At 40.3% G+C, this 22,014-nt stretch overlaps 1 protein-coding gene across 1 annotated transcript in view; it reads left to right on the plus strand.

Moving 5' to 3' along the window:
- Nucleotides 1-6,791, plus strand: part of WWP2 (WW domain containing E3 ubiquitin protein ligase 2) — a 55,224-nt gene extending 48,433 nt beyond the window's left edge. Inside the window, exons 18-22 of the mRNA XM_072422549.1 lie at nt 376-496; nt 1,434-1,538; nt 2,046-2,142; nt 2,659-2,731; nt 3,976-6,791. Coding sequence (XP_072278650.1) covers nt 376-496; nt 1,434-1,538; nt 2,046-2,142; nt 2,659-2,731; nt 3,976-4,075 — 496 coding nt within the window. The 3' untranslated portion in view covers nt 4,076-6,791. The remainder of the gene's footprint in view (nt 1-375; nt 497-1,433; nt 1,539-2,045; nt 2,143-2,658; nt 2,732-3,975) is intronic.
- Nucleotides 6,792-22,014: the final 15,223 nt, after the last annotated feature.

Here is a 22,014-nt window from a genome sequence, read left to right on the forward strand (position 1 = left end):
TACTGTAACAAGCTTGGATTAGGAGCACTTCCTTACAGAAGGTGCTCCTAATCTCAGCTCGTTACCTGCATACAGGGAAGACACCTGGGAGCCTGGAAGCTGGTTGATTAAATATTTATTTCTCTCATTACAATGCACATCAAGCTCTGACTTTTGAGCACTGGGTTTTTGAGTGTTCTTTTGTAGTTATTCTGTCACTCACACCTACAATAAACCTACCCTTACAATTTTAGACTGGTCATATCTTTGCCAGAGGGCAAATGTACAAAATCAGCAGGGGATCAAATACTTAATTCCCTCACTGTATGATAAATTCTGAAATAGACAAAGTGTTGTCATTAGCAGAAAGTTAACTTCCAGTTCTCTCCATCACAGACTTCTTACAGACTGGAGATTCACACGTGGGGTAGAGGAGCAGACTAATGCATTTTTAGATGGTTTTAATGAAGTTGTCCCTCTGGAGTGGCTGCGCTACTTTGACGAAAAGGAGCTGGAGGTATTCTTTTTAGACCTAGGTCATGTAGACATAGAGCTTCCTTAAAGCCTTATGGCAGTATTTATTTTTTATATGTTTATTAGCAGTGAAAGGCATATTACAGTTGTAATTCACACCATCATCATCATTAGGTCTTTAAATGCACTGAATGTTACAGTGTTGCATAGAACAGTGTGTATAAAAGGTGCAAAGCTGCGATTCTGTCTAATGGGGGGCAAGAGTGAGTATGCGTTTTTGAATTAAAGTGTTATGGAAGGATGTGTGAAAAATGAGTGGTTGGTTCAAGAAGGAGAGGAAGGTGGTGGCTGAAACAGAAAGGAGGGGAAGGCCAATGGTGAGAATGATATGGAGGATTTAGCTAAAAAAATAAATGAGGTGCAGGAGGAGACATAGAAAAGTACAGGTTAACAAACTAAGTGTTAATCAGTTGTGGTGGGAAGGAGAGAACAAAAGGGTTTAGAGGTTAGGCTTTTTGGGTTAAGACAGTAAAGGGAGCATGGGCAGCCATAAGGTGCTTTTAGTTCTTAGACAGAGCAAACTCGTTCCAAATGAATGGAACTATTTGGTATAAAATTTGGGTTTAGTTTTTTAAGGGTCTTCTGTTCATTGCAAATAAGGATGCCAAGAGTGGCCATGGGCAGATGCAACAGTAACACACCAGCTGCCGGAGAAGCAAGGGTTAAAGAAACTAAAGCAGCTACTTCTATTTTTAGGGAAGCAATATAACTTACTGCAAAGGTAGATCCAGGGATGGGAAGTTTTAAATCCCAGATTTCAGCTCCAAAAAGAAACCTGTACTGAAAAAAAATAAACAGACTTCCATTGCTGTGAAATGATACTTGCAGGCTAGTGTAAACGAAACTATGCACATCAGGACAGCATAAGCGAAGTGAGAATGCCTTAGAAAGCATTTAATAATAAATCTATTGTCCTACAGCTCATGCTATGCGGTATGCAGGAGATCGACATAAATGACTGGCAGAAGAATACAATCTACCGGCACTACACAAAAAACAGCAAGCAAGTGCAATGGTTCTGGCAGGTGGGTGTATAGAATCAAGTACGTAAATATGTCTAATATTCTCATTTTATGGTCCTTGGAAGCAAACTGGAGCTCCTAGAAGGAACATATACAAGCACAGAAATGTCCCACATAGACCATTTAGGATAAAGCATTTTGCTGGAATTTTAATCCAGTGCTCAATGCTTCTTCAGCACTGTCTGCTGTCTGATTTCCTGAGTTTAATGTAGAAGAGAGTGGCTCAAGTTCACAGAGCCCTGACCTCATCCCTGCGCTTTTTTCTATCCCTTTATTTTATTTAATTGGAATATCTGTATCCAATCTCACAAATACTCGTTACAAACTCCAAAATCTTGTTAAATGGAGGCTGTAATAGCCACAAGGGGGGAATTCATATTAATGCCTGTGGTGTTGTATTGTCCAAAACAACAAGCTGATAAGGATACAATGGTCTAGTGTCCACAAAAGTTTTTGGCATGATATTTTAGTGTGTACCAGCTCACACCTCTTTTTTTTTTTGTTTTGCAGGTGGTGAAAGAAATGGATAATGAAAAGCGGATTAGATTGCTGCAGTTTGTGACTGGAACCTGCCGCCTTCCAGTCGGAGGATTCTCAGAGCTCATAGGTGAGAGTCCAGCTTTTAGTCTTTGTAATGTTATTTTAACTTCCAGTGGCCTACACAGCTTATTTCCAGTTGCTGTGACACCACTGAAATAAAAACAGCACAGTCTCACCACTTTGTGTACATATGATTACTAGTATCCCAGGTATTCTGGTCAGACAAAGTTTATTCCTTCAATGATTATTTACCTACTGCCTCTGTACTAACATTATTTATCATCCCTCCAGCTTGAATTGTCTTCTGTTTTCTGGTAAAGCCGTGTTCCTTGTCTACAGTTAAATGCATGAGAATTGGAATTTATATGATATGAGTCATTAGGAACCACTGGCACAGAATATTGTATTGTCCTTGCAGTGGTTCATTGAAGGATTTGTCCATGAACCTATACAATGTATAGCAACATTACCAGATATTTATTGTTCCATGTACTCTAAAGTTCTATTTGTAGATGTATTTTTTTGTCCTCTCCTTCATCCTTTGGCTAGTAAGGGCTCTGACATGTATGGTTATATTTTGCAGGAAGTAACGGACACCAGAAGTTCTGCATTGATAAAGTTGGCAAAGACAGTTGGCTGCCAAGAAGTCACACCTGGTAAGAGCCCTATGTCCAACCTATAGTTCTTTGGTATCTATGATATGATCCTCCAGGTCCAACAGCCAGTAGCGGAAACAACACAGAGTTTACCACTTCCACAAAAGAGTTACAGTGCTCCTCTGTGCAGCACTGTGCAAAGCAGCTACATGTAAAATTTGACCCAAATATTATAGGTGTAGTATCCACAAACAGCAGAACAACTTTAACCAACAAAAACATGCTACTGGTTCTCTTAAAAGGATACACATGATCAACAACACAAAACGGGTTTTGTATATCATTTAAGAACTGTATCAGTGATATATTTCAACAAGAGTTTTCAAGTTGACTAAACTGTTACAGCCAGAGAGAAATTCAGCAATTACCTGATACATTATTAATATTATTACACAGTATATAGCGCCAACATATTATGCAGCGCTTTACAAAATCCACAGTCATGTCACAAGCTGTCCCTCACAATTTAATGTCCCTACCATAGTCATATGTCATTACCACAGTCTAAAGTCAATTTTGGGGGGAAGCCAGTTAACCTGACTGCATGTTTTTGGAATATGGGAAGAAACCAGAGTACACAGAGGAAACCCACGCGAACACAGGGAGAACCTGCAAACTCCATGCAGATAGTTTCCTGGCCCATATTCGAACCTGGGACCCAGTGCTGCAAAGGCCAGAGTGTTAACCACTGAGCCACTGTGCTGCCCCCAATACCATGGTAATCAATGTCAGTAACAATCTAAACAATAATTGCAGCTATCTTTACTAGTGAAACGCGTCAGTAATAAATAGGCTTCTTCAGGGGTATGTGGTACAGAATGTCAGAATGATCACAGGGAGGCAGAGTGCTAACCTCTGAGCCACTGGTATTTTTAGACTTTTTTTTAGAATATAAAATGGAGATCACAGTGATGAAAGTGACACCTTGCCCTTGTGGGAAAAAATAGTGACACAAACTATTGCAAAGAAATTGTGTGTCTTAAAGCAAAATTAAAGTGACATTTACTTGGATAGCAATACTGAAAGGTCGCGGTCAACCCCCCTTTAACTCTTAAGCCTGGCTGTAGGTTGTTAGGCTGCTGCTCATAACAAGAGGCCACTAAAGAGACATAGGTGGTAGAATGCAGTGGAAGCATAGTTTTAACCCTGGATTCTTAAGTTTGCCGTAATAAACACAGTCACAAATGCATTAAAATATCATATGTAATAATGAAATGTTAACGGCAAGTTGCTTCTGCTTTTAGCTTCAACAGACTGGACCTGCCTCCTTACAAAAGCTATGAACAGCTGAAAGAAAAGCTTCTTTTTGCCATTGAGGAAACAGAAGGATTTGGCCAAGAATAACACGTAGAACAACAGCTCTGGGCTGCAATGGCAGACGAGGGAGGAGGCTGAGCAAGATTCTTCCCCACCACCAGGTTCCTTATAAAAGATCACAAAGTCTAAGTGGATGCAAAATATGGCTTTCCCATGGTTAGATTCTGCGGCTGTGAGAATGACACATCTGGGAACTTGTCCACACTCCCTGCACCTCTCTGATACTTAGTCAATTGCTTTGGTCCATTGCCATTTTAATTTTTCTTTTTTAGTGTGTGTCCAATTGTGTTTTCTATGCATCTAAAGTCCCAAGGGCTAATGCACCCAACTATGTAATTGGTAGTTTCAAAAAGTGTTTGAGGCTTCTAACAAGGCTTCACTGATGTCAGGAACTGAAGCAAGGAGATTCTAGGCTGGATATCCTTTGTCTCGAGTTTATAAGGTCTCCATAAAAAGAAGGTGCGTAGTAGAGTATTCTTGTAATTTGCACCATAGAAAAATTTGAAACCAAGAACAACAAAAGCTGATGCTTCATCCATGCTTATGGTCTGTTTGTAGAGGAAGATCTCTTGGTACAGTTTTGGATAGCAGTGCAGAAGAAGCGGAAGAGTAAACACTTTTCTACTTCGCCCAAAGCATAGTAGCTAGTTTGGGGTAAATAGTTATTTACCATGACCTATAACATTCAGCATTGTAGACAACTATTACGGTAAATTGGCCAATAATTGTAATCCTGCAGACAGGCAATTTTTTAGGTACTAGTGCACCACAGGTGCAAAAAAAAGTTTGTTCCTCAGTGCTGTCACTGATGCCTGTTGCTATCAAGTTTGGGGTCACCCTTAAAAAGAGAAGATTGCTGAAAGTTGTACTATAAGTTTAATTTATGGTTGGAGTAATGGAGTGTGAGTAACAGTCTATACGAGTTTATGCTTTATATAATTCTGTGTGTGTGTTTTTTTTTTTTTTAGGTTTTGTCTTTGCACTGTGCTCTGAAGCTTGCACACCATTAGGGTAAATCTGTCAGATCTGCCAAATTTACAAACAGCAATGTAAGGCTACTCATGGAGGTTGGTGGATTTAGGGGGTTAGTTTAGGCATTCCATAAATCTGAAGAGCTATCGGAATTCCAGTTTGATTTGATTGATCTTTGTAAACAGCATAATTTTAACAATTTAATGATGGAGCATCGCAGACTCGGTACACACAAATTTTACAGATCTCCCATCTCATTCACCCTCAATCATTGGATGACCATGGTCATTCACCTACAACAAGCACTGGAAGCCTTTTCACGCGCAGACATGACAGTTTGTCCTCTCTAATCCTGCAGCTTTAGTCACCGACTTATATTCTAGTGTGTTTTATTATAAAAATAATTTTTAACACATACTGTGTAAGCACCTTATTAGGTTTTTTAGTATACTTTTTATGTTTTGTTTCTGAGTTATTTTTATAGGAATTTTATCTTTTGTGTTTTAGGTAGAAACAAATAGTACATGCCATTGTGGCTAAAGAGGGGCATTTAGAAAATGGTTTCAAGTCATTTGTAAAGGTTTCTGATTGGGTGCAGTGCTGGCAGCATTCTAGACTTTAGCATCTTGGGAGCAGAGAGTGGCAACACACATGGAAATCTTTAATCCAGGTGACTGAGGGATTTATGTTGAGAATCTACAATGCATTTGGTGAAATAATTTTAATTGTACTGGAATATTACTGAAATGGCTATCAGTCTTTATTGAAGGGTCGATCTACGGGATCTTTTTTGTTTTTTAGTTACCCTTTCTGTTTTTTTATGGTATACTGAGGGCTTTGTGAGTCTGCGGGCCTGATTTATTAATGTTCTTCAAGACTGGGGAAGATGGACTATCATTGGAGAACCTGGGTGATCCAGCAAACTTGGAATGGATTTCTTAATCATTTTCTATAATTGGCAAATGTTTTCAATCTTGAACAAGATCTATTCCAGGTTTGCTGGATCCCCCAGGTTCTCAGACTATCGTAGATCTTCTCCATTCTCGGAGAGCTTTAATAAATTAGGTCCAACGAGCCGAGCTAGGTAGGCAACAGGGAACTTGCTGCTTCCATACTGCATACATGTTCTAGATTAGTAATGTAAAACATAAACATAATGGAGCAGGTAATAGAAATGTGTAAAAGACAACAATGAGATCACAGATTTATTTAGAACAGTCAGTTACTGGAAGAAAAACACAGTGTCATCTGTAGGTTGTCCAGTGTAGCCAATCAGCGTTTCCGTTTTCAAGTCAAATTTTAAAAGATAACAGCTGATTGGCTAGCTTTGGAAACACAGATCCATTTTTGATGCATGATTTATAGATTTACCATCTTTACTTTTCTTTGGTTTTATGCAAACATTCATCGATATTCTGGAAATCTCTATCGACCAAAACTCAATCGCTATAATTTTTAAAACTCTGCTTGATCCATAATCAAACAAAATAATCACTTTTATGCTACAGGTTTTTCACAATGGCTTTTATTCTTCTGTACAGTTCTATTCCATTTTGTACTTTTTACGTAAATATCCTTAACTGTGTTCAGATACAGAGATTGTACAGAGTGTATATAATAAATGATGGCAAATATATATCTATATAAAAATTGAAACAAATTGTTTGTTTGCAAAAGCTTTGGAGTAATCCCCAGAGATTTTTGTATAGGTCTCCTCTGCATCCATGATGCTCATTTTTCTTGTGCAATAAATACACTGGTTTGTATAAAATGTGCATTCTTTTTTATATAAAATTCATTATCTTGCAAATGTGAAACCTTATGTGTGAATATTTTTTTTTTTTTGGGGGGGGGTTGCAAATGACTATGTTGGCTACAGAGCAAATAGGAGTGAAATAAGGATAGGAACGGCTTTTAATGGCAACTTGGAGACCGCAGCTCCAATAGAGACTTTTGCCATTCTCTATATCTTCAGCATTTCTGGTTTTTTGTGTTGTTCTAATGGTAGCAATCATACGGATGATTGCTACCATTAGAACAACACAATTATCAAGAAAGACCCTTTTAATTAAGGTTGCTCCCCTCAGCCACTGGGATATTCCCATACTCCATGATCTGAACCTGTTAGGATCTCTAAGTAAACCCCTATTACAACTTTTTCAATTCTCTACCCATCTCTGAGGAAGCCATTATGGTGAAACGTGTCAGAAAAAAGGGACAACCTAATGTTTTAAATTATGTATTCTGAGATCTAATTGTACCACACTGAATATGTGATCCATTTTTCACTCTGATTATTAGCTCAGTAGAGTTTTGTCTAAAACTCTTCGTTTCTTCAATAAAAAAGTTGCCATAAAAAGCCATTCCTATCCTCATTTTGCTCCTATTTGGTTACACGCATTTAAGGCTTGGCAGCTAAAGAAAGGAAAAGGTACACCTTGGGGTTTCCCTACCTTCATATGTTGGTTACAGTTTACTTTGTTTATTATACAGACAAAGACAACCCAGTGTCAGGTCACCTTCACACCTTTGTGATGCGTTACTGTGTGATATTAACATTTTTATCATTTAAAACCTTTATTTTTAAAGGGCTGTTCATGCAACTCATTCCCAACCCATTTTCTGCTATGGCCATGCGTGTTACTGTGTGTTGCAATGAGCTTCTATGCAGGTCGCTTAAGTTGAGCTGGGATGTCAACCAAAATGAATGGCCCTGCAACACAAGATGACATGCATGGATTGTTATCCTGCATATGCAAGGAGCCCCCTATCCAATGAAGTTTTAAATATTTCACAGGAGTCTCATTTATATAATTAAGCTTTTTTTAGTGGGATAATGCAGAGGATGAGAACCATAGATCTGCTGGAGAGGCATTGGGCTTTGTTTATTAAAGCTCTTCAAGGCTAAAGAAGGATACACATTCATCAGTGAAGCTGGTGACACAGCAAACCTGGAATGAATCTGGTACAGGACTAAAAACATTTGCTAACAAATAGCAAATTATTTTTAGGGAATCCATTCCAGGTTTGCTGGATCACCCAGCTTCACTGATTAAATTGTATAATCTCCAGCTTTGGAGAGCTTTAATAAATCAGCCCCATTGACAGCTGAATATATGCCATTTAGTATGATATTCCCTTACTATGAGTTGTTTAAAAGACAACTTCGTGTATCTGGCAGGAGACCTGATTTTACTTTGTTGCATTTAGGGTACAATTTGATTTTGTGTCCCTGCCACAGCTTGTAAAAGGAGAAGCAGCACATCAATGAGCCAATCTGTGTCACTCCTCTCTCTCATTTTTTTTTTAAACTTTAGACCAACTAATTATCCCTTTTTCCTGCTTCTCCTTTTTCAAGTGCAAGCCCTGCTGTGCAGGGTTTTGCAAGAGGCTGAAATGTAGTCAGATACAGCCAGTCCCAATAATAATGAACACAGGGCTGTATTGATTTTGTGTCTTTTATATGTGCCTGCAGTACAACTTTAAACAAAGGTCGGTATTTTCTGTACCTGAATATACCTCTAATAACTGAGCGTATTCAGTCTCCTGCTTATTCCTTTCTCCCCAGTCCATCCCTTCCCTCCTGCTCTGTCTGAGTCTTTGTTGCTTCATCTGAGGTTTTCTGTGTCTGGTGCCAGCTGGGAGAAGCAGGAAATGCTTTCATGTAAGGCAGAAATCTGGAGTATGTGAGCTGTTGCTGAGCAAATACACAGCCAGACACCTTACAAGGATGGCATTGACAGGCCGCCTCACCTTCCATAATAGCATCCTTGTGTAACGCTAGACGTGGCGGTATACAGGCTGGAAGAATGAGCTCAGAGACTCTGCTCTGCGCCAGTCCTATTAGAGCCACTAGGATATTTTTATGGATTTCAAAAACACGCTGTTCAGTCGCTTTTACAAATTTTTTTTTTAGGTTGTACAAGTGGCAAATTATAATTTCTGGATATGATCAATAGCAAGAAAACACTTCTGTATAAATAGAGATTTAAATCTGAACTCCAATCAAGAAACTGAATACACTAATGATATTTATATGTAGGAGCAGCCAAAGGATTTGTATTTTTGTCCATCCAGTCCTGAGATGTCCAAAGCTCAAGCACAGCACAGTCCTTCCTCCACCCTGGCCCCTGCCCTAACCAAACTATTCATCCTCTCCCTTTCTACTGGTAAATACCCCTCAGCTTTTAAACATGCCATAATTCTCCCTATCCTAAAGAAACCCTCACTGGACCCCTCCCTACCCTCCAACTACCATCCTATCTCCCTTCTCCCTTATGTCTCCAAACTTCTTGAACGCCTTGTCTACAAAAGACTCACCTATTACCTGAGCACCAACTCTCTCCTTGACCCCCTCCAGTCTGGTTTTAGAGCTGCCCACTCCACTGAAACAGCCCTTACTAAAGTTCATTTGCAATCCCTATTTATTGTACAGCGCTGCGTAATATGTTGGCGCTGTTTATTAATAATAATAATAATAAAAGGCAGGGACTTTTCTCTGCTGCAGTTAAGCTATACTTATAGGTTTTGTTCCCTTCCTCAGCCTGTGATTGGACAGTGATAGGAGTATCAGCTTATCTCTGTGTCACTCTTTGTCACTTTGTCAAGTGTGTCACTTCTTTCTCCCATCCTTATTTTCCTTGTATTGCTTTGGGAAAAGCAGTACAAGGAAAATAAGGATGGGAGAAAGAAGTGATAAGGATGGGAGAAAGAAATGTAAGCTCTGCTGTTCAGGGATTGTAATAAGCGGATAACAAGTTAAACAAAGTTACTTACAGAGGTGGGAAAAAAAAAAAAAAAATATATATATATATATTCATAATTACAGAGTCAGAAAAATTGAAGTTCAGTTTTCAGTATAAATTACCAGGTAGAAACAAGACAAAAATTAAAACAAAAGGTTATGAAATAACGAAAACTGTTACTTAGTTGAAGAAACAGCATTTGCATCAAGCCAAGTCATGTGACCAATGCCACGGCTATGATCACATGACCTCTTCTGAAGGACCTTTAACCAGAGTTGTGATTATCCCCCTTGGTGGAATAAAAAAAATGAATATTTCCAAAACAATGATTCATTCCCTTTAAGGGTAATATGTATTGATGGAAACACACACCGCGTTTGCTACAAATGCTTGTTTGGCTATCATGCTGATCCTTTGGGTTTAAGTCCTGGACCCACATTGTGTATACAAGTCAGCCTACATGTGTGTTCTAAGGCTAGGTACACAGGTGCAATAGTTCTCGTTCGATAATCGGCTCAGGGCTGATATTGGAAGAGAATCTTGTGTGTGTACAGTGCTCGTCGACCGTCCTGGCGATCGCAATGCAAGTGAAGGGGAGAGAGCCCAGCGGGTACTGCTCTGTCGTTCCCCTCCTCTCCATAGTGCAGAATAGTGCTGTATGTACAGCGCTCGTTCATGCATCGTGCAGTCGTTTGTCTTTGGAAGATCCTTTTCAACGACAATTATTGCACGTGTGTATGAAGCCTAAGTCTTCAAACATGTCTCGGGCAAATATCTGGTGATCTATTGGCGTTCATTGATCTGCTAGGTCAGGTTGCTGAACGCCGACTGATTGCTGTGGACACACAAGAGTTTTGCCCAAGGTGAACGGTTGTCAATCTGCCCCGGTCCTGGCAGGAACAACCACTGTGCTTTTCTATGAGGAGGAGAAAGGTGCTCCTCTCCCCATCCATAGAACATATTGGTGCTGTGTGTACAGCACTCATTCATTCATCTGTCACTGGAAATGATCATGATTAATTGTTTCCAGTAATCTGATATCCTATACTGGACTTTTGTCTGTTACAGCCAAAAGAAAAAAAAAACTTGAAAAACCATTGGCTTTCTTGGGCAGTGCAGAGAGTTCTTACTTCAGACACTCCAAGGTATCTTCAGGTTATCCAGTTTCATGCGTCTAACACAAACTCCCTTGTAGCAAACCTCGCTGTGATGGATTTTTCCTTCCAGAAAATGGATCTATTTCTCCTTTAGACCATTTGTCAAATTTGGAAATTTAATGCAAACCTCAGACCGGCTTGCCAAATACTGCAAGTACCCCCCGGCCTTCCTTTTAGCACACAGCGGTTTTTGTGAAAGCACAAGCTCTCTTTGTTATGCACTTTTCCCTCTTCTACAGTTCGAGGGAAATTTATCAGTGTAACTTGATTTTTAAACAGTGTGTCCTGTTAGTAGACGCAAGTATGGCCGCCGGATCCCTATGTTCATACGCCAGAGACTTCATGTGGTTGAAGACGGGTATAAATGGTTTACAGATTCCCTGTAGTAGCCAATCTGCAGTGGTTGGCATAATATTTATAGGGCAGAACAGGGATTTTCTGTGTCGGCACCTCTTTTATAGCCCTTGCTTGAAGCTGTATGCACATATCAAATTTCTCTTGCTGGAAATTATCTTTCATGATCATTTGCAGTGACCGTGGAAAGCGAGTGCTCAACACACAGTGCTATGGTGAGGAAAAGGGGGAGGACGAGCTGGAAGCGCCATGCTGCATCTTCCCCATAGGAGATTTAAGCGGTGGTCTTAGTTTAGTAATTCAGGGGGAGGAGCACAGATTTTCACTTGAGATGTTCATAATCATGTCTAGTGTGTAGTTTTAGTAGCGGTGCTTTAAAGCAGACCTGTCAGAGAGATTGTCAGCTGCCATTTCTGGCCTGGTTGGTGTTCTGATCCTCTGCCTCTTCTGAATCACTGACCCAGAATGAGTATGAAGCTCAGATCTTCAAATTGCAACAATACAAAAAGTTTACAACAAAAAATTGCAATAAAGAAACTTCCCAAGCCAAAACATCAGCTTCATATCCAGTCAATAAAAATTCTTAAAAATGAGTTCAGCAATCGCACTATTATTACACAGTAAAAAGCGCTGATATATTACGCAGCGCTGTACGAAGTCCAAAGTCACGTCACTAGCTGTCCCTCAAAGGGGCTCACAATCTAACGTCCCTACCATAGTCATAAATGCAGTGTAAGGTCAATTTTGGGGGAAGCCAATTAACCTAACTGCATGTTTTTGGATTGAGGGGGGAAACCCATGCAAGCACAACCTACAAACTCCATGCAGATAGTGGTCTGGCTAAGATTCGAACCTGGGATCCAGTGCTGCAAAGGCCAGAGTCCTAACCACTGATCCACTGTGCTACCTGCCATATGTCATCTCTCCATGGAAGGTCCCCTAGCCCAGTGTTTTTCAACCGCTGTTCCGCGGCACACTAGTGTGCCTTGAGAGATCTTCGGGTGTACCGTGGGAAATTATCCAATTTCAGCTAATTGGTCCCAAAATGATTTATTTACTGCAAAAAATTTGTCTTCATTTGTCTATACCAGCGATGTATAGTGATAGGCAGAACCAAAAAAAACTCTTCCACTAGATGGCAGCAGGTAGCTAATTTACGTGTCTGACTTTTTGGTGGTGTTCCGTGGGATTTTTCTAATTGTAAAATATGTGCCGCGACTAAGAAAGGTTGGGAAACACTGCCCTAGCCATACGCAAATCAACTTAAGCCTATTTAATGTTCAGTTCTGTTGACTTGTTTATTGTCATTGTTTATTGTTTAAATGTCAATAAAAAATCAATTAATAGTATTGCCTCACACTGTGAATGCTTACAAAATGAATCCCAGTATTCTTCTGTAGTTCTCTCCTGGAACAGCAAGATGAGCAGACATACAATGATCCACAATTTCAACAGAAATCCATCCCATCAGATACTTGGACAATCAATAGAAATTTTCTGTCTTCCAAAGCCCCTTCAATTCTACACTGATTATTGTTATCACATTTGGTCAATCGAATTTAGAAATTCAGAATCTGTCTATAGTTTCTTTGATGAAGTGATCGTATGCTAAATGAACCCATGTATGGCTGCTTGTAGGTTCTGCATAGGTTGTTATGCTACTGAAAATGTTAATCTATGGATTAGGTAAGTGTCAGGGTCGTCAGTTAAAGCAACCTTTCACAACCTTTTTACTTGGGGTGAAAAAACCCCAGGAACCCCTGCCAATATATTATAATATGCCCAATTCATGATACATTAGCTTGATAGCCTATGGGATGAGTCTTTGGCATTGTTGGCCAAAATAGAACATTAGTGTCAGTCATAACTGACCTGAGAGGCACAAATTGGTCATTGCTCAAGGAACCCCTAGCAACCTCTGGAGGAACCCTGGTTGGGAAAAGTGCATACAAAAAGTGCATGTAAACCCCAACTATTTTTATTTGTTCTGTTTTGGTCTGATAAATATACCATTGAAAGCTTTTTATTATATATTTCTGGTATGTGCAAAAAATACCTGGTCAATAACTCCCCATGCTCTTTGCTTGTACAGCAATCCTATTAAGCACATTGTTCTCAACTATCTCTTTGGACACCAAGGCAAAAGGCTGTGTTTAACCTACTTTGCTTCCAATGCCAACAAATGTGACCTTTTTAATTCAAAAAAGTCCAAAGCAAGTCAAATGCAACCTCAGAACTGTGATCCAAACTGCACCATTGCAGTGCATTAGGACCTGTGTCCCCATTTTCTAAATGTGAGACACCAGGCAAGGTTGGTTTCAACTACTGTAGGAGTACATGTAGAAGTCTACATCAATATCTACAGAAAATAAAATGGTAAGAATCAGCAAAAGGTAACCAAAGTCTTCATATTGCCTGTTGGTGAACATGAGATTTTATTCTTAGCAAAGCTGATGTTTCTCAGTAAAACATGAACAAGAATCTGGACGTGTGGAAAACATAATCTGATGGTGGTTTTTGTGGATTGGATTTAGGACAACACTGAATTACGCTGAGGCTTTGTATAATTAATTTAAATGTATTATGAAGAAAATGTGGTCAGTTCTTTCTGCAAAGGTTACAAGTTAAATTTAGCAGCCTCGATTTCCGAAGGCCTGCTGCCAGTGGGCTGTGGGCTGGAGACGCCTGTGGAACGGTGAGAGAAAATACAAAATACAGAACATGTGACACAATGAAATCGAACAAATCCTACTATGTCTAAATATAGTAACTCCAGGAAAACACCTAACCACAAAAACAAGAGGAAGGGAAAGTTTATTCCTAGCGCACGTCCACTAGGTGCGAACATAGATGGCTCCGCTTTTGCACCCATAAGCATGCCAGTGACATTGTGGATTTAGGAACTAGTCAGCTACAGCTTGATAATAATGCAGAGCATTGATTCAGGTCCGCTGTCATATAGTAAATGTTAAAATTAACCTTTGAGGAAAGAAATATGGGGGCTGCCTGGTTGACCCAGAACAAATATAGCAATGGTAGCCTCCATCTCTTTCATCGATTTTTCCCTTTCAGGGAGGGCCGATTGAGACCTCCTGCGGGATGGAGAAAACCCATATGGCTCCTGACAGCTGGCACCGGCCATTCACCCCGCAGCGCTGATTCCTAAAGAACTAGTGTCTGCACATGACAGCTGGCGGCTACCAATAGTGCTCACCCCCCCTCCCCCATTCATTTCCTATGGGATTCCGGAGGGAGAAGCGTCAGGTAGCCCACAGGCAATGGTTCTCTGGTATAAGGAAAAAGTAATCACACCATACCCTTATAGCCACTGTGAGCCTAACTCCATGAGTACATTTCCAACAATATACAGCAATATAGTTTTATTTTTTTTAAACTTTTGCAGCTACAAGTTCACAGAATTGGCCTAGGACATGATGTTATGTCTGCTGCAGGAAGAAGGAATCATTTTCTCAGTCTCCTCTTCCCCAGTGATCTCAACCTGTAACATTATAGCCTGCAAAAAAAGCTGATTGGATACAGATGTTTGGGAACAGATGAGAATGTATGTGAGATGTAACCCTGGACAATTGTGAAAGTAAAGAGAGAAGCAGATAGAGGCATTTTCAGAGAGAGTACTATACTTACCAACTTTCATCAGTGAAGCTGGGTGATAATAATCATTTATAATAATAAAAAACTTCTTCAAATTAATTTGCTAACAAATTTTTTGAATCCTAAGCCAGATCCATTTCAGGTTTGTTGGATCACCCAGATTCACTGATGAATGTGTATCCTTTCCAGCCTTGGAGAGCTTTAAAAAATCAGGCCCATTACCTGCATTACCTGATGCATGAAGTGAGCCCAGCGGGTCTTCTTTCCAGGGCTCGCTGTTCTTTCTGCCATCTTTTTTCTTCTAGGTTCTTCCTGATAGCCTTGGATCTTGCACTGTGCAGGTCAGAGATCAGGTGATGTGTCTACCTCTAAATGTAAAAATGAGAATGCATGAGACTGAGCTTTATGAATATTAGTATTATTATTAATATTTATATAGAGCCAACATATTACACAGCGTTGTACATTAAATAGTACATTAGAGGAAAGCCCCTGATGACACATGCCCGAATTAAGGCATGCGCTGAATAAGCATCCTGCAGCCTCCTGGGATATGTGATGTAAATATACCCGGATCCTGCAGATTTCGTCTTCAGTCTTTAACCCGACCACCCGACCGTTAAGCCCGACCTTGGTACGGGCTTCAAAAAGTTACAATTATCGATAAACCCAAACTTTTCTCACTGTATGAAAATACAGTGAGAAAAGTTCGGGTTTATCGATCACTTACCTGGTCCCGCTGCGATTGTCCATCGGTCGTGTTCCAGCGTCGTCCTCCAGCGTCGGGTGTCCTCTCCGGGAAGAAGAAGCCGGCCGGCTTCTTCTCCCTCCGTGCGTGATGACGTCGGCGCGTGTGCGGGAAATTCAAATTGAAACTCATTCAAACACATTTTGTATTGGATTGAATACAAACTCCTGTATCCAATCCAATACAAAATAATTAAAAGTAAATACAAAGTATGTAATTGGTAAATTCAAACTCTCATTTTGTATGGGATTGGATACAGGAGTTTGTATTCAATCCAATACAAAATGAGAGTTTGAATTTTGTTCTCATTTTGTATTGGATTGAATACAAAGTCCTGTATCCAATCCAATACAAAATAATACCCTGTTTCCCCGATGATAAGACACTGTCTTATTTTTTTTGGAAGGCCAAAATATGCTCTAGGGCTTATTTTCAGGGGGATGCCTTATTTACCCATGAAGAAGACTACAGTACACAGTTATTGTTCATGTGCCATTCATGTCCACTTCTGATCAATCTGTGCCAATCATTGTCCCCTTCTGATTAATCTGATCCATTCATTGTCCCCTTCTACTGTAATCAATAATATACCGTACCATTAAATGTCCCATTGTAATTCATCATATACTGTACCATTTAATGTCCCATTCTAAAGCTTATATACAGTAAGTGGTATTGCTCACAGCAAAAGAAACCTGTCTGTGTCTCACTTTTGGATGTTCTGGCCGTGAACAAACTCCTGCAGTCTCCGTTAGGGAGGGATGAGGGAAGCTGCCTGTGTTTGCTTGGGCGGAGTCACGTGCGCGCACTGCAGTCCTGTCACTTCCTCTTCATGACGAGGCGCGGCACGCAGCCATGGAGGCAGACGGAGGAACCACACGGAGTCACCCACCGCACCACCCGATTCGGGTAAGCGCAGGTATCGGTGGGTGGCTTATTTGCGGGGGGGGGGCCTTATTTTACATTTTTCTCTAAAAAGGGGGGGCTGTCTTATTTGATGGCCCTGCCTTATCATCGGGGAAACACGGTAGAAAATATATTTATGTGGTTTTGTCTATAGGTATGTGACGGACACTAGGGAGGTGTTTTAGAAAAATATATTACTATACAGTATACCGAATTATCGCATTTTCAGTATTTTTCATTTATTTATGTATTCTTGTTTAAGCTGATTTTTTGTGTCTTTTATTTAATTTTATTAAAAGTAATTTTTTTTTTTTTACATGATTGTGTGTTTCAAACATTTTTTATATTCATGATATCTACTAGAACCCTGTTCGGACATATTTCTGTAAGTTACAGGTCTACAATTTAAAAAAAAAATTTCATGAAAAATAGTGTAACGCTTTTGGAACAGAAATCTAGACCTCAGTGTAATGCCCAGGTGGTTAATGCCACATCAGTAAAGATGGAAGGGGAGGGGACCTTAAAAAAAAAAAAAGTAGAGCTACCCTTTCACATAATGATGAAAATGTGACCATAGGTACCTTTTAATTTGAAAAAAATACATTTTATTCTTAGCCCACTTTAAACAGAAAAATATTCTAAAATATTGAGCAGCTTATGCAAATTGTACACAGATGTTGTCATTATTGCAAGACACGGAAACCACTACTTTCACATTTGTATAGTTAGCAGCAATGAGAAACAATAAACATTGTTGTCTAGCTTTGGCAAGGGGTCTCAACCAAAATCTGCAATATTAAAACAGCAGTCTGACCTATTATCCTGGTTTCCAGCTCAATGGACACAGCCACGCTACATATTAGATAAATGTCTGTATTGCTCTAAGCAACCAATTAAGCTTCAGATATTATTTTTCTAGGCATGTAAATTTGAAAGAGACGTACATTTAGAGCAAAATGGCAGTGCCTTTGTAAGCCTATCTTCCCAATACTGTGTACTCATCCATCCACACTTTCCCAACGCCCCCCTGCTCCATCAGTGCCCTGACATCCATTGTGGAGCTGGACTTCCAGGTAGGGGAAAGCAGAACAACTCATGCCTATGTCATAGTGCATTGTGCATCCAATTTCCATGCACAGACACTGCCTAGTGATTGGGGCAGTTAGGTGACCCACCACCCCTATGTAAACTCTAACACCGAAGCCTACATAGGGTGGATTCCTGCAATGATGTGGATGGCTAGGTACACCTTGTTGGACTCCCCCAAGGAGGTGCTGGGCCTGATTTCTTAAAGCTCTCCAAGCCTAAAGAAGATAGACTATCATGGGAGAACCTGGGTGATCTAGCAAACCTGGAATTTGAAGTTAAAGAAAATGTTTTTGCTATTAGCAAGTGTTTCCTACCCAGGACCAGTTCCTTTCTAATTTTGCAGGATTACCCATGTTCTCTCATAATAATCTATCTTCTCCAGCCTTGGAGAGTTTTTATAAATCAGGTCCAATGTCTCTCCACCCTGAACAGTCAGCTGGCAATGTCTCTTTAAATATATATTGAGTTTCCACCCACGACACAGACTCTTTTTCCTCTTTCCTTTATATACAGAAGCCCCATTGCTGTAACTGACTATATATATGAACACAGCAGACCATAACACTGGAAGATTTCTATTTCTAGCACATAGGTGTGACACAGATTATTCTGGTGCCCACGAAAGCAGTGACATGTCTGCTGGCACGGCCGTCAATGTTTCCAGTGCCTGAAAACTAGATGAGCAAGTTTGCCTAAATGAGCAGCTATTAGAGGAGAAATTATGTGAGACAGAACAAATCTTCTGTAGGTGTAGTGTTTCCTATAACAATCTGTGAGTGTATAGGGAACAAATTAGTACAAACTTGCTCTGTATTTGTAGAAAAATCTAGCTAAAAATTTCATAGCATGCAAAAAATGAGCACGTAATACAGCCTGAGACCTGAGCGAGACGCAGAAAGACCCAATCACATAATTATTAATAATATTAAGCAGGATGTATATAGCACCAACATATTACGCAGCGTTGTACATTAAATAGGGTTGGAAATGACAGACAGTGACACAGGAGGAGGCGAGGAATCTGCCCCAAAGAGCTTACTATAACACAGAACTCTGTGATGAACATTTTTGTGCATTGCAAGGCAGTGTGTTTGTGTTTGTGTATTTCACAACAATAAAAAGTTTAAATAACACAAGGCAAATTCTTAAAGCAATCATGTTGATCATTGTATTACGTTTGAAACTGAAACTTACAAATTCTAAACCAGTGACTGTGCCTGGCTGTATGAACCTGCCCACCCAGCCAGTTTCCTGTTTACACTATGAGGTCTTATAATTGCTTATTATCCACTTCCTGTGACTACAGGTCCTGTCTCTACTTATGTAGATACGGTACCAGGTTTTCATAGTAAATCACAGATTTTTGGGAAATGAAGTCAAACATCTATTGTTCTTCCTGTTTTATGTCACATTTAAATAATCCTCCCACTGGCTAAATTAATGGATGAGGAAATAGATGCAATGCAGTGTGCAAGCACATTTGTCTCACTCTTAGATTGTAAGCTCTTCGGGGCAGGGTCCTTTCCTCCTGTGTCTCTGTCTGTCATTTACAACCCCATTTAATGTAGTGCGCTGCATAGTATGTTGGCGCTATATAAATCCTGTTTATTAATAATATTAATAATCCCATCTATCACTTTGCACCTATACACTGTTAGTATTCAACCTGATCAATATTAGAATGTGCCTGGGGTTTATGTGGGCTGTAACTTTAAATAGAAAAAATGTTATTCTTGCTATGAGTGTGAAAGACACTTAATTGGTTGAATCCACAGATTTCATTTTATTACTCAGGTGTTCGACAGTAAAAGGTAAAATGAACCTGTCAGGGCTGAAATATGAGAACCTCCAGTGGTAACTAGCCTTTAAAATAAAAAATTGCGACCAGGTAGGTCCTTTGATTATGATGAATGCCCTAAACAGTGCGTCTACCCCCCCCCCGGCCACTATCACCATTGTCCATACAGTCCCTTCAGAGCTGCAAATCCAAAGCTGTAAGGCTACAAGACTTTTATAGGAGAACCTGAGCAATCCAACAAACCTAGAATAGATTTCCTAAAATAATTTGCTATTAGCTGGCAAATGTTTTAAGTCCATTGCAGGTGTTCTGGATAACCCAGGTTCTTCCATGATAGTCTATATTCTCCAGTATTAGAGAAAAATAAATCAGACTATATAGACCTGATTTATTAAAGCTCTCCAAGGCTGGAGAGGATACACTTTTATCAGTGAAGCTGGATGATACAGCAAACCTGGAATGGATTGCTTCAAAGTCATTTGCCATTTGCTAGCAAATATTTTGAATCCGTGGCCAGATCTATTCCAGATTTGCTGGATCACCCAGCTTCACTGATAAAAGTGTATCCTCTCCAGCCTTGGAGAGCTTTAATAAATCAGACCCAGTTCATATATATAGGTTGGCCAGTGGGAAGAATGTCACCCTTACAGATAGCCAAAAATATTTAAAAGATCAATTGAGAGGAACAAATTGCACATTGCTCATGGCACCCCCTAGAGGAACCCTGAGGATCTACACTGATATAAAACCAATGGACATGCCTTACATTCAGCATTAATTTTGATGATTCTTTAGTGACCCCCAGTGGTCAGAGAGTGTAAAGCTACAGATCCCAAGCTTCACAGTCTCATGGATATCTCAGTAGAAATAAATCAGATTGACATAATCTATTTTGAAACATAAATAAATTATAATGTGAAAGAACATCATCATGTTAAAACCATTCGTGAATTAGGCCAACTGAGTGTAAAAGATTACCTCTACAAAGGGCATTTAGGAGAAAACACTTTTAGTAGAGTAGGAAAATGTTACAGCAAGAGGAGAAATGTATCAATCGTGCTGCACACCTTCTCATCAGAAGCACTGCACAAACATGCATGTTTTTCTTTAATTATAATGTATGCCGATCAAAAGTTAATATTCAGTACATCTCTGCACATTTCCATGTTTTTTCCTCTTAAAAAGTGCAGAAAAGTGCCTGCTAGGTATTCAGCGAGCTCTTAATTTCCTAAATTGGTTCCTACTGCCACGGGGCTATCCTCAGAACTACCGTATTTTTCGGACCATAAGACGCACTTTTTTTCCCCCTAAAGTGGGGGGAAAATCAGGGTGCGTCTTATGGTCCGAATGCATATTTTTTTACTTACCTGTATCCCCGCCGGTCCCCGCAGCCAGTGTCCTCTTCCTGTGTCCCAGCGTGCGGCACTTGTGCCCGCCCACGAAGGCGGCGCCGATTGGTTTGATGAATGCCGATCGGCGCCGCCTTCATGGGCGGGCACAAGTGCCGCACGCTAGGTCTCAGGGAAACACAGAGGAGGAACACAGACAGAGGCAGATAGCAGCCAATGTCTGTGTTCCTCCTCTGTAGGAGGCTGCTATCTGCCTCTGTCTGTGTTCCTCCTGTGTTTCCCTGTCTTCCAGCGTGTGGCACTTGTGCCCGCCCATGAAGGCGGCGCCGATCGGCATTCATGAAATCAATCGGCGCCGCCTTTGTGGGCGGGCACAAGTGTCCTACGCTGGAAGACAGGGAAACACAGAGGAGGAACACAGACAGAGGCAGATAGCAGCCAATGTCTGTGTTCCTCCTCTGTGTTCCAGCGTGCGGCACTTGTGCCCGCCCACGAAGGCGGCGCCGATTGATTTCATGAATGCCGATCGGCGCCGCCTTCATGGGCGGGCACAAGTGCCGCACGCTGGATCTCAGGGGAAATCAAATGAATTTTTTTTTCTTGTTTTCCCGTGCGGAAAACCTGGTGCGTCTTATAGTCCGGAGTGTCTAATGGTCCGAAAAATACGGTAATTCTCCAATGAGCCTGTGTGGACAGCTTATTACCTGACCAGGTAGCAGCATTATCTTGCTGGGACGTAAGTTAGTGGTCCTGATTTATTAAAGCTCTCCAAAGCTAGACAGGATATACTTTCATCAGTGAAGCTAGGTGATCCAGCAAAGCTGGAATGGTTCTGGTCCAGGATTCAAAACATTTGCTAACAAATAGCAGATGACTTGAAGGAAATCCATTCCAGGTTTGCTGGATCACTCAGCTTTACTGCAAAAAGTGTATCCTCTCCAGTCCTGTAGAGCCCTATTAAATCAGGCCCTATGTATGCATGCAATGAGGAACAGAGATGGCAGTCAAGCAGAAAAGGCTGACAACACTGCTTGGCTTTAAATGTAGCAAAAGCGTGTCGTTTTCACCTCACTAGATTTCTAGCAGATAAATATGTATTTTCGTACCTGAAGCTTTACATACAGAAAGGTGTGCGTGCATTGCCAAGATCTACTAAAACGTATTGAATGTTTCTCCCCATACATAATGTACTTTACATTTAGACTCCAAGAAATGTATATATAAGCTAAAAGAACC

This window comes from Pyxicephalus adspersus, chromosome 9 (assembly GCF_032062135.1).
Source record: "Pyxicephalus adspersus chromosome 9, UCB_Pads_2.0, whole genome shotgun sequence".
Classification (NCBI taxonomy): Eukaryota; Metazoa; Chordata; class Amphibia; order Anura; family Pyxicephalidae; genus Pyxicephalus; species Pyxicephalus adspersus.